This window comes from Dendrobium catenatum, unplaced genomic scaffold (assembly GCF_001605985.2).
Source record: "Dendrobium catenatum unplaced genomic scaffold, ASM160598v2 fragScaff_scaffold_621, whole genome shotgun sequence".
In the NCBI taxonomy this organism is placed as follows: Eukaryota; Viridiplantae; Streptophyta; class Magnoliopsida; order Asparagales; family Orchidaceae; genus Dendrobium; species Dendrobium catenatum.
Genome location: NW_021319083.1, coordinates 17,215,196 through 17,227,034, shown reverse-complemented (window position 1 = coordinate 17,227,034; position 11,839 = coordinate 17,215,196). Strand labels below are relative to the sequence as shown.

The following is an 11,839-nucleotide window of genomic DNA, read 5'->3' as shown; positions in this document are numbered from 1 at the left end:
TTCATCTTCTTGCAGGTATCTACATCAAGGAGTTTGTCCAGTCTTTGAAGAACACAAAGATAAAGAAGAGTAGCGACGGGAACTCCCGTTGTTCGTTGAATTGGAGTTTTTGATCATTTTGCGAGGTTGGAAGGAAGAAGATAGTCGGGTTTCGACCAAAAGTATCATTTTTTTTCTCCCCTGTACAGATTTGGCTCCCTTTTTGAATTTGAGTTGTAAATATAAAATTTAAAATAAACTTTTTTTTTTTTTTTTTTACATTTAGATCAAGTAAAATTCTCACACACATCACATACTAAAATTTAAAAATCAAGATCTCTTTGTTAATAGTCAAAGCTTTCAACCAACAGGTAAAAATGAGATGCTTATTTTAAAATAAACTTAATAGAATAAATCAACAACAACCCAATTAAATAATATTTTTAATCCTAAAATTCTAATTTGGGATTCAAGTGGGTGTTCAAATATTTACTATGCAAAGGATAAGTTTTTGTTCACTTCACATTCATGAATTCCACAAATAATTTTAAGATTGGTTATTGATATTAAGTAAGAAAATTCATTTTGATCATCAGATTTTTTTATGTAATATTTATATTAACAATTTCTCAAAATAAAATTAAGAACCGTCTAAAGTACAATTTTACTAAATTTATAATCAAATTGAGCGTCTTAATTAGATGAATCCAACGATACCAAATATTATAAAATATGGATCCAAATAAGCTCAGATCAACCACCTGAAATATAAGTAAGAAATTTGGGACGTTAATTTATACCCAAAATTGAGTTTTTAATTGTTGATCTAAAGTAAAGCTCTTTGAGGATTTCAATATTTTAAAAACAATGAGAACAAATTATCAAAAAGGCCCTTCTAGCTCAGTAGGTAGAGCGCAAGGCTCTTAACCTTGTGGTCGTGGGTTCGAGCCCCACGGTGGGCGAATTTTTTATATTATTTTAATTTTTTAGTCTACACTAAGAAAAAAATAACTATTTGTTCTCGAAATAGAAAACTTAATTACTGATTGAGATTGAGATAATATAATAAATTATTACACACGCAATTACTAAAATATTGCATTAAAAATCATCTTTTTTAAATACAAAATTGTCTATAATTTATCATAATTTTTAAATTAATAGAAGCTTTAGATTATTTATTAAAATCGTACTGTTTAAATGCATGGTAGATAGAGCACACCGAAGTAGCATAAGTGCTACCTGTTGGGTCCAAAGATTCTGCATTTTGGCACAATAACAATAGGTGTGCAAGCTAGTTGAGTTAATCTCAAGTAACAACTAACTGGAACTTTGCTTGCATATATCTTTTGACTTGAATTTAAGGCATCATAGGACTAAGGACATTTAAAGAAGAAAAGGAGCTAGACAAGTTAATGAATTAAACCATATTATACTTGTACTCAAGCTCATATAATATATAGGACTATGAACTCAATCCAGCTTACAAGCAAACTCGACTCATGTACACCCTTGAATTATAATTACGAGTCTACGATATCATTTTGACAAACTTTTTAGAATTATTTTCAATACAATTTTGTTGTCATTTTAAAAAATATTTTACCCTATAAGTACAAAATATTTACAACTATATTGAATATTTAAACATTAAATCTTTAAGCTTTTTTTTATTGAACTCTTTTCTCCAACCATTCCAAGGGCTTAAAGTACAATTCCCACACACTTGAAAGCATCAAAATCAAAGTATTTGCAAACATTTCCTAGAGATCTACAATAATTGAAAACTTTGTAAGATTGCTTCTGTTTTTATCTGCATTATTTTTATTACAATATTTTGTCAGATCTTTAAAACAAAAGCAAGTAATGAAAAAATTTGGTGAGGCTTTCTTGTTATTGTCTTAATATTAGGTTGCATTTGCCTTTTGAGGGAATGCAAGCGCTTGACAATTTCTCACTTAACAAGCGAAATTTAAGAAATCAAACACAGACGCGGGTCGGTTATAGCTAAAACATAAAAATATTATTTGTATCGTCTACCAATTAGTCTATAGGAAGTCTAGCGAAGCATGGGAGTAATACTTGAAGTTTTCACAGAAAGAAAGCATGCAATATGATACAAAGTAGAGAGGGAAAACCTGGCAATAACAATTCAAACAAAATATCCATCAAATATGGCGAAGGAAAGGCAACAGGGAAGTTCCGTTGGTAACTGAGTTGTTTCAGCACTGGTTGGTAGAGCTTGGCCCCTTTGTCGAGATAGATGTCAGAAATTACATGTAATGGTTCAAACATTAGAAACCACCAACATATTGTTTACCATATGTTCCTTGTGGATGACCACTTCCAACAGATGAAGCTATGTCTCTGCCTCCAAAACCTAAAGATATGGAGCTTGATCCAGGACAGTCCCTAGCCCAATGGCCAGGTTGTTTGCATTTAAAGCATACATTAGAAGAATTTCCACCCTCCATTCCACTAATAGATGATCTGTGCGTGAAGCCACCTCCAGTAGATTGTCCTAACTCGCTTAGGCTCCTTGGACAGTTCTGAAAACTGTGGCCAGACAAACCACAGTTATTACAAAAGGATGGGACTTCTCTGTTCATACTATGGCTTGAAATACCACCATATTGATTCATATATTGTCCGCCTTGGCTAGAAGTCTCCATTTTATATCGATCAAAACGGCCGCCGCCGCCGCCAAGAGAATGAGAATATTCGGAATTATGCACTCCGGCTCCAGAAGCATATGCTCCATGAATAGCTGAAACTGTATGAGCATCTTCCCCAGAAAGTTTCTCAATCATGCTCAAAATGAACCTGCTCTCTGATGAAGGATTCACCCTTTCAGCTTTGATAGCAGTAGACTTCACACGTTGTTCATCACTAAAAGTTTCCTCTTTTACTTTTAATTTGAATAAATATTGACTGAAAAGAACCCTCCTTACAACCTCAGCAAACTTCAACTCGTCTTGTTCTTCATACTTGAGAAAGTACAGTTCCTTTGCAGATACACCAAGGATTTCTTCACCGCATTCTTGGAAAGCAGTAACCCAGGTAATACCAGTGTGGTCCTGAATCTGTAACTGGAGTAGGTATCTATAATCGCACTCGGAAAAACTTTTGTCACACCGATCACAATGCCATGTCCCATCCCCATTATTATTAACTTTCTTGTTGCATTGTCTGTCACTCACCATCAAAGGGCATGCCGTGTAGCAAAAATTATCAGCCTTCATGAATGAAACTGTGGCCTTAACAGTTATCCAGTCAGGCTTCTCAGATCTTCCAAGACCTTCATCCTTAATTTGTGAAACTGTCTTACGCACATCCATTCTCACCGTTATTGCAGCTTCCCTGGATATAGAAAGGGCAGTATGGTTCTTTCCCTCACTATTATACCATTCCTTTAATTGGTGCGTCTCCGGAATATCAGGATCTATAAGAAGCTGGCTAGAGGAAATTGTACCGATTGACTTTCCACTAAAATCACTGACTCGACCTGTTTTTATAGCCAGTACAGGAAATATGCCGGAGTCGCACATGCCTTGGATTTTCTGCCCTTCTGTGTTGCAAAAATTTCCCCATAGAGTTATTTCAACACTCTTTCCAGACATGTCCTTCAATTGAAGAGTTCTCTTGTGAGTTTCGGTACCATTCTTTCTCATTATTGTACCTGCAGGATTAATCGAAGTCACTATACCGACCAAATCAGTCATTGAATTATTTTCCATAGACTCAATTTCACTAATAGGTTTAAAGCTGAATTGCTGCCTTGGAATACTGTTATCCTCCGCTAAGCAAGGCTGGATTGTGGATGTAGACTCCAACATAATTTCATATTCATTGTTAAGATGGTTGAAACTCTTTTGTGTTGGTCTCAAGGTACCTTTGGAAATCAAGTAAATTCGCCCTACCTCTATCTGATCATAGAACTGGTCAGCTACCATGTTAAAACAAGTTGCTCGTATTTCTCCACCATCAGAGTCGAGGAGATCGAAAGAGAATACTTTTCCTTCACCTCTTGCATTATTGTAGTGCCTGATGTCGGCCTTAGCCGTAACCCTAGCTTTGATCGTCCACTTTCCTTGATAAGGATTCAATGCAGCAATGGGAATTATCCTAGCTGGGGCTTCGTTCTTAGCAATAGGACCTCTATTTGTATAGATAGGAGCAGGTTGCTGATATGTAGACTGAATTGGACGCCCGTAACTATCAGCAGGGGGTTGAAATCCTCCATTTGATGAGCTTGGGAATCTTTTTGGTTGCATACCACCAATTTGGTTTGATTCCATAAAACCCGCAGTAGCAGATTCAGCTTTAGAGGGCAAGAAATTTGCATTTCTGACGTTCCTCCCAGGAACAGAATCACCAGCAAATAAGCCAACATGAGATTGATTGTTCACAGCTGACTCTTGTCTGGGAAACGAAGCATCCCCAAGAGCATGTTGTCCAACATCAGGACCACTTGCTCGAGAACCACCATGATGTTGGGCATTTTCTATGGATAAACCTGGTTGGTTTACCTCAGGTGGCTGTCCAAGACCAGCAACACGGTTTTGTAGAACAGGATTGCCAGAATCATAATTTTTTGGCTCCCCAATTATTTCAGCCTTCTCAACCAAAACTTGCAGGCTGATTATAATGATAATCCTGTTTTTGAGATTAAGAAAGAAGGTTAATTAGCAAAAAAAACATCAAATTGCTTGCAACAAAGCATATTTATTTAGTTTCCATTAGTAAACAAATTTACCTTTACACCAGTGCAAAAAATATATATATACATGTTATGTGGAAAAAAAGTAGAACTCGGACTGATTATTTTCATATAAGAAAAATATGACCATTTAGATTGCAAAAATTTACAAAGTTATTCCGAGTAAAAGTTTATGTACCTAACATCACTTACTAAGTTTAGACTTTAAGATGAAATAGCGAGATATGAAAAATAAAATAAAATGTTATCCTATGATTAGATGGGGACATTTAAATAACACAAATAAAATTATTTTTTAGAATAAAATTCAATATCTTAAGTTTTTGACTGTACATGAGGAAGCTAATATTGTGTGAGAAAATATAGCTAATGATATTAAGAATATTGCAAAGAATATGCTTGGAGTATCAAAAATAAAAGTTCATAATAATAAAAATAGTTGATGGATGAATCAAAATGTGCAAGAAAATATCAAAAATAAAAAACTTTATTATAAAAATCAGTTTAGATGTAAAAACTTAGAAAATTGAGAAAGATATAAAGAAACTCATAAAGAGTCTAAATAAGCAATATGTAATGCAAAAAAAAATAGCTTTTAATGATTTATATAATATATTAGATAATAAAGAGGGAGAAATATGTATATATAAGTTTGCCAAGTAAAGAGATAGAAAAATTAACAATTTAATTCAAGTGCATTAAGGATGAAAATAAAAAAAATATTTTTATTAGAAAAGAATATTCAACAAATGTGGATCAGTCATTTTGATAAGCTTTCAACGAAGAATGTGAGAATAAGATTGACTTCAGTGCCCTTAGCACTCTAAATGAAAATAAATATTTTTATTTTTGTTGGCATATAAGTAAAACCAAAACTAAAGAGGCTTTAAAAAAACAAAGTGTGGAAAAGTTATTGCCCCTTATTCCAATAGAGGCATGGAAATGCTTAGGAGATGAAAGAATTTCTTGGCTTATGAAAATTTTTCATATAACTTTGAATACTAAAAAGATGTCATATGCATAGAGGAGTGTGTTGATTCCTATTTTTAAGAATAAAGGTTGATATATCATCAAAAAATTATCTTGATCGAGCACAAATCTCGAGGAAAAATCAAGTTGGAAACTTTTAAAATTAAAATTGGGACTATATGAACTCCAATTTCAGCAAACTTATAATCAAACTGATCGTCTTGGAAATACGAACCCAACGACATCAAATTCGACTCAATCCGAGCCCAAATGAGTCCAAATCAAGGACCCGAAGCGCTGTTGGAAGGCTCGAACCATAATTTGGGTTACCAAACGGTTTCCAAACATTACGTGCATATAGTCGAATAAAGCGGCTGGACAAGAAGAATCCAACGAGCCCAATATCACCGAATTTCAACATCTTTAAGACATTCAAATGTCCATCAAACGGTCCATGATCAAGAGATTCAATATCAGCCGTCCATCCAGCCACTCCCCATTTACTCTCGATCTCTCACCTATTTACGGGTCATGCCACTCCACAAACTTATAAATAGACCCCTCATTCTTCTTGAAAGGAGGCTCCACACAAGAAGAGAAGAAGTGAAGAGAATGAAGAAGCTCTTCCTCGACCACCGCCTGAGCTCCGCCGCACCACCACTGACATCGTTGCTCCACCGCACCACCGCCTGACGTCGTTGCTCCGCTGGACCACCACTTGAGGCCCTGTGCTCCACCAGGCCACCACCTGAGACCCGGACTTCCACCGGACCACCGCTTGAGGCCCTCGCCTTTGCCGGACCACCACTTGAGGCCCGGACTTGCACCGGACCACCATCTGACGTCGTTGCTCATCTGAACCACCACTTGAGGCCATGTGCTCCACCAAGCCACCACCTAAGGCCCGGACTTCCGCCAAACCACCGCTTGAGGCCCTCGCCTTCGACGGACCACCACTTGAGGCCCGGACTTCCGCCGAACCACCGCCTGACATCTTTGCTCCGTGGGACCACCACTTGAGGCCCTGTGCTCCACTAGGCCACCACCTGAGGTCCGAACTTCCGCCGGACCACTGCTTAAGGCCCTCGCCTTCGCCGGACCACCGTTTGACGTCGTAGCTCCACCGGACCACCACTTGAGGCTCTGTGCTCCACTAGGCCACCACCTGAGGCCCGGACTTCCGCCGGACCACCTCTTCAAGCTCTCTCCTTCGCCGGACCACCACTTGAGGCCCGGACTTCCGTCGGACCACCGTCTGACGTCGTAGCTCCACCAGACCACCACTTGAGGCTCTATGCTCCACTAGGCCACCACCTGAGCCCCGAACTTCTGCCGGACCAACGCTTGAGGCCCTTTCTTTCGCCAGACCACCACTTGAGGCCCGAACTTCCGTTGAACCACCGCCTGACGTCGTTTCTCTGTCAGACCAACACTTGAGGCCCTGTGCTCCACCAAGCCACCACCTGAGGCCCGAACTACCGCCGGACCACCGCTTGAGGCCCTAGCCTTCGGCAGAACACCGCTTGAGGCCCAGACTTCCTCCGAACCACCGCCTGACGTCGTTGCTCTGTCGGACCACCACTTGAGGCATTGTGCTCCACCAGGCCACCACCTAAGGCTCAAACTTCCGCTGTACCGCCTCTTGAGGCCCTTTCCTTCGTCGAACTACCACTTTAGGCCCGAACTTCCGTCGGGCCACCGCCTGACATCGTTGCTCCACCGAACCACCACTTGAGGCCCTGAGCTCCACTAGGTCATCGCTTGATGCTCGGAGTTCTGCCAGACCACCACTTGAGGCCTGGACTTCAGTCGGACCATCACCTGAGGCCTGAACTTCTATCAGGACACCACCTGATGCTCAGAGTTCTACCAGAGTACCGTCCCACTATAACGGTCTTTCTGACCTCTATCCCATCGTCTATGGTCCTGCCGACCAAACAAACATGTTTATATTATAACTCCCACCATGTAATGTGTTCTATATGTTGTACATTTGTACCATCAAGCCAATGCCTTCTCCCAAGGAATTGTCTCATTTGTAATCAACTGCAAATACTAGTATATTCATTCAAAATAGGCCGGGCCTCATGATTTTTCCCTCTTTTTAGGGGGTTTTCATGTAAAAACTCTGGTGTCTCTTATAAATGTTACACTCTCTCTCTTATCTGCTTGTGTGCTGGATCTTCGTACAACGCTAAGACATTAAACTTCATATTTCTCTGCCACCGAGAATACTCCAGGACGCAACAAAGGTGATGCACAAAAGTGTGTGAATTATGGAGGAATTAAGTTATTGTGTCATACTAAAAAAAAAAGTTATTGTGTCATACTTTAAAACTTTGGGAGAGAGTTATTGAGCATATGTTACAATGTGATACTAATATTTCTCAAAATCAATTTGGATTCCCGGGTATGTCTGCTATGGAAGCTATAAATTCATTAAGAGGTTTGATGAAGAAGTATAGGGAGAATAAGGAGGACCTACATATGATATTTATTGATTTAGAGAATTTTTATGATAAAATTTTAAGAGAAGTGCTATGGAGAGTTTTAGAAGATAAAGGGGTTAATAATACTTATACTTAAGTCATTAAGAATATGTATGCATAAGTTGTTACTTATGTTCAAACAAGGAGATTGGACCAAGTATTTTCTTATTTCAGTTGGATTACATTAATGATCAACTTTAGTCATGGATGTTTTTACTAGACATTTGCAGGAGGATGTACCCTAATGTATGTTTTTTTGCTGATGATATTCTTCTTGTTGATAAGATTGTTGAGGGAGTTAAAGGTAAATTTGAATTCTTGAGATCAATCTTAGCATTTAAAAGTTTTCATTTGAGTAGATCTAAAAACAAAAACATAGTGTAATTTTAGTATGCAATAATTCTCATGGCAATATTATGACTTTAGGCAATCAAGTCATTAATAAGAGTACACGTTTAGATATTTCAAGTCTATTGTAAAGAGTGATAGTGAAATAAATGAGGATATTATTAGTAGAATTCAAGTTGGATGATTGAAATAAAGGAATGCATCAAATTTGTTGTATGATAGAAAAGTATACCTCAAACTTAAGGGGAAATTTTATAAGATAGTGGGGAGGCATGCAATGCTTTATGGTGCAGAATGTTGGCCATTAAAAGATAAGCATACAATTAAGTTAACTTTTGTGTTGCCGAGATGAGAATGCTCGGCTGGATGAGTGGCTTTACTTTTAGAGATGGAATGTGAAACAAGCATATACATGAAAACATTGGAGTAGCTCTAGTGGCAGATAAGATTAGAGAGAGTCGCCTTAGATGGTTTGGTCACATAAAACATCATAGTTCTGATGACCCATTTAGAAGAATATATATATTAGATTTTGCCTATGTTAAGAGATGTAGAGGTAAACCTAAAAAGAATTGGTTAGAAAACGTTAGAAATGACTTTTTTTAATTAGATTTAAATGAGAAATTGACTCTTAACATAATACAACGGAGAAAAAGGATTCATGCAGACGACCTCACATAGTGGGATAAAAGCTTGATGTTATTGTTGTTGTTGTATAAATGCAACAGCAATTATGAAATGTGTTTTAAACACTTGAAGATCTTCTTAGATGTGAAATCACAAAATAAACAATAGATTATCACATCAACAATATAAGGCACAACCTTTAAAAAACACCAAAGAGCTTTAAACGACCTAACATAGCCTTACCCTAAAAACTGGCTCATGTATTCATAACCCACGGATGTTTACCTAGTTTATGTGCATAAAAACAGAACATTTATCTGAAAGATAAGATAAACTATCTTAATAAGTAAACGTTAAAAAAAAATTGGGTATTTAAAAAGCTGGATAGTTGGTCCACCAAAGAATGGTGTATTATCAGAACAATCGGTTCAATGCCTTTTGATAGCCACTAGCAGTAAATTTCTGCAAACATGGTTCTTTGATCAGAGTTAAGAAGTTTCAAAGGGTAGAATTGAAACTATCATATCTGACAAATAAGCACAAATAATTAGATTTTCAACTCCATTCCCATCCAGATAGTGATAAGCTCTATGCAGATTGATAACTCTTAATGAATCCAAGGCTCTGCTAGATAAATACCACTGAAACACTTTGAAAATTCACCTAAGAGCATTTTTTGGGTGGTGAATTGTGATCATGAAATCCATGCTAAATTTATAATAACTATCACAAGTAATTAAGTTAGTGCATTGCCATTAAAACACTGCCTCTAATTTTTAACACAAATATGAGTACAATTGCAAAAATATCATATAAGGATTCAATTTCAAGGAGTACTCCACCATTGATTTAAGGTATGTGACCACTGTTATTAAATGCACGTTCAAGGCATCTTAATCCACCTAGCATGGTGCAGGATAGTGAACCCATCTTTTCCTAATGACTTAACAATTGTTTTTTCTTGTCTTTATTTTAACTTATATGCAAAATTGACTTTTTTTTTAGGTTTAAATATTAAAAAAAAAAACAAGAGTGGTAAAGGGAGGGATGAAGATGGTGAATTGACTCAATGCACACAGATGGAAACTACTTTTCATCCAAATTTCACCCTCTTTAAAAATCTATATAAAAAGGGAGACTGGCCTCATCCTCCAAGGGAAAGGTATATTTTTTTCCAGTTAACCACCTCTCATTCTTCTTTTCTCCCACACAATTATCTATTTGTTTTCTAGGTTTCTATGTGGACTGCGGAACATGGGTTTGCGATAAACCTATCATTCATGATATGGTCGAGGTGAGGAAAGAAGCACCTCAGAAGTAGCAGTGATGGGTAGACCTCACATGAAGGGACGTCCTCAACTCAAGGGATAGAGAAATTATTCTGACCTTCCAAGCTTGTATTTATGTAATATTTATCCTGAACTGATTGTATCAATTCATTTTCTGCCAGGTTTATTACAAAATATTTCTAACAGTATGCACAAATCAAATGGTTTTTGCGATCATAATTACAAATCTATCACCAGATTCTTAAAGGATCGAGTTGTTATCTTACTCTGAATTCAACCAAAACTCTTGTCCATGTGGTAAAATCAGTTCATAAATGATAAACATCACCATGCATTCTTCCCAAACCGTTTCCTAATAACCAAGTTTTCTCAATTCTAACAGAATGGCAGCAAAGAATCTAAAAAAATCAAAAACATCAACTACACAAACTTTACAGCACGACAAGAATAACTACCTCCGACTTTGTATGGTGTTGCAGATAAATTCGCTTAGTTGAACGATCGATCCTTTCTGCAGCTGGCCAGACTTAACAATCCCATTCATCTGTGTCGCAAGCATTCCCTGCTGATGGTGGACACCGTCGGAAAGAAGCATCCGGTACCTCTCCGCTGAGCTCTGCTGAGTATTCACCAACCGGATCTCCGCTACTTGAAGAACAGGTTGCAGTTTGTCCCCCAACCCTTGCGAAATCTTCGCAATCGCGCCACTCGTTAGGTTAAGAGAAGCCATTTTTTGTCCTGACTCACTAGAGAATCAAACGAGATGGATCAAAAAAACTTGAACGAAAAACCCTGGAAAACAAGAAAAAAGAGAGAAATATCGATATCAATATCTCAAAACGTTAAGATCACTCGGTAATAATATAATCAGAGTGAACCACGGAGGAAGCTGGTCGAGATACCAGAAGATTCTTATCAGAATTGATTCGCCGCTTCTGCTGCCGATCGGGTGGAAGATGAGAAAGAAGAAGTGCAAGTCAGAGAGGCGCGATGGTTTAAAGCCCTAGGTAGTGAGCGGAACCGCCATATTTTTTGGCATTTGAGAGGGAAAGTCCTGGGAGTCGCGAATTTCGAGTTTCATTTGGGGATAGGCCGGGCCCGTCCTTGGACCGACCGGGTCGGAGTGACCCGCAACGCTCTCGTTGCATGGATAAGCATAATGCCTTGCTTTTGTTAAAATAAATGTTTTTGGGCAGCTCCTAATTATAAGTTGATAATTTTTTTGCTATACATGTATAACCATATCAGAATAAAATATGAACTGTTGCGTCCTGGAACATTCGCGGCGGTAGAGAAATATATAGTTTAATGTCTTAGCATTGTACGAAGATCCAGCACACAATCAGATAAGTGAGAGGGTGTAGCATTCATAAGAGACACCAGAGTTTTTACGTGGAAAACCCCTAAAAAGGGGGAAA

General features: G+C 37.8%; 1 protein-coding gene and 1 non-coding gene across 3 annotated transcripts; one reads left to right on the top strand and one right to left on the bottom strand.

The window, feature by feature from the left end:
* Positions 1–868: 868 nt before the first annotated feature.
* TRNAK-CUU lies at positions 869–941 on the top strand. The gene has a single exon. It is a non-coding gene; the product is annotated as a tRNA-Lys (tRNA).
* Positions 942–1,980: 1,039 nt separating this feature from the next.
* LOC110105461 (replication protein A 70 kDa DNA-binding subunit A) lies at positions 1,981–11,534 on the bottom strand. Of its 2 annotated transcripts, none has more exons than XM_020834988.2 (3): positions 11,324–11,534; positions 10,877–11,167; positions 1,981–4,635 (listed from the first exon to the last, which is right to left on the bottom strand). In XM_020834988.2, the coding sequence occupies exons 2-3, from the start codon at positions 11,149–11,151 to the stop codon at positions 2,274–2,276; spliced, it is 2,637 nt and encodes an 878-aa protein (XP_020690647.1). In that variant the 5' UTR covers positions 11,152–11,167; positions 11,324–11,534; the 3' UTR covers positions 1,981–2,273. The 2 variants fall into 2 exon arrangements, with proteins under 2 accessions (XP_020690647.1, XP_020690646.1); XM_020834987.2 differs by having other exon boundaries at positions 10,877–11,213; positions 11,324–11,533.
* Positions 11,535–11,839: the final 305 nt, after the last annotated feature.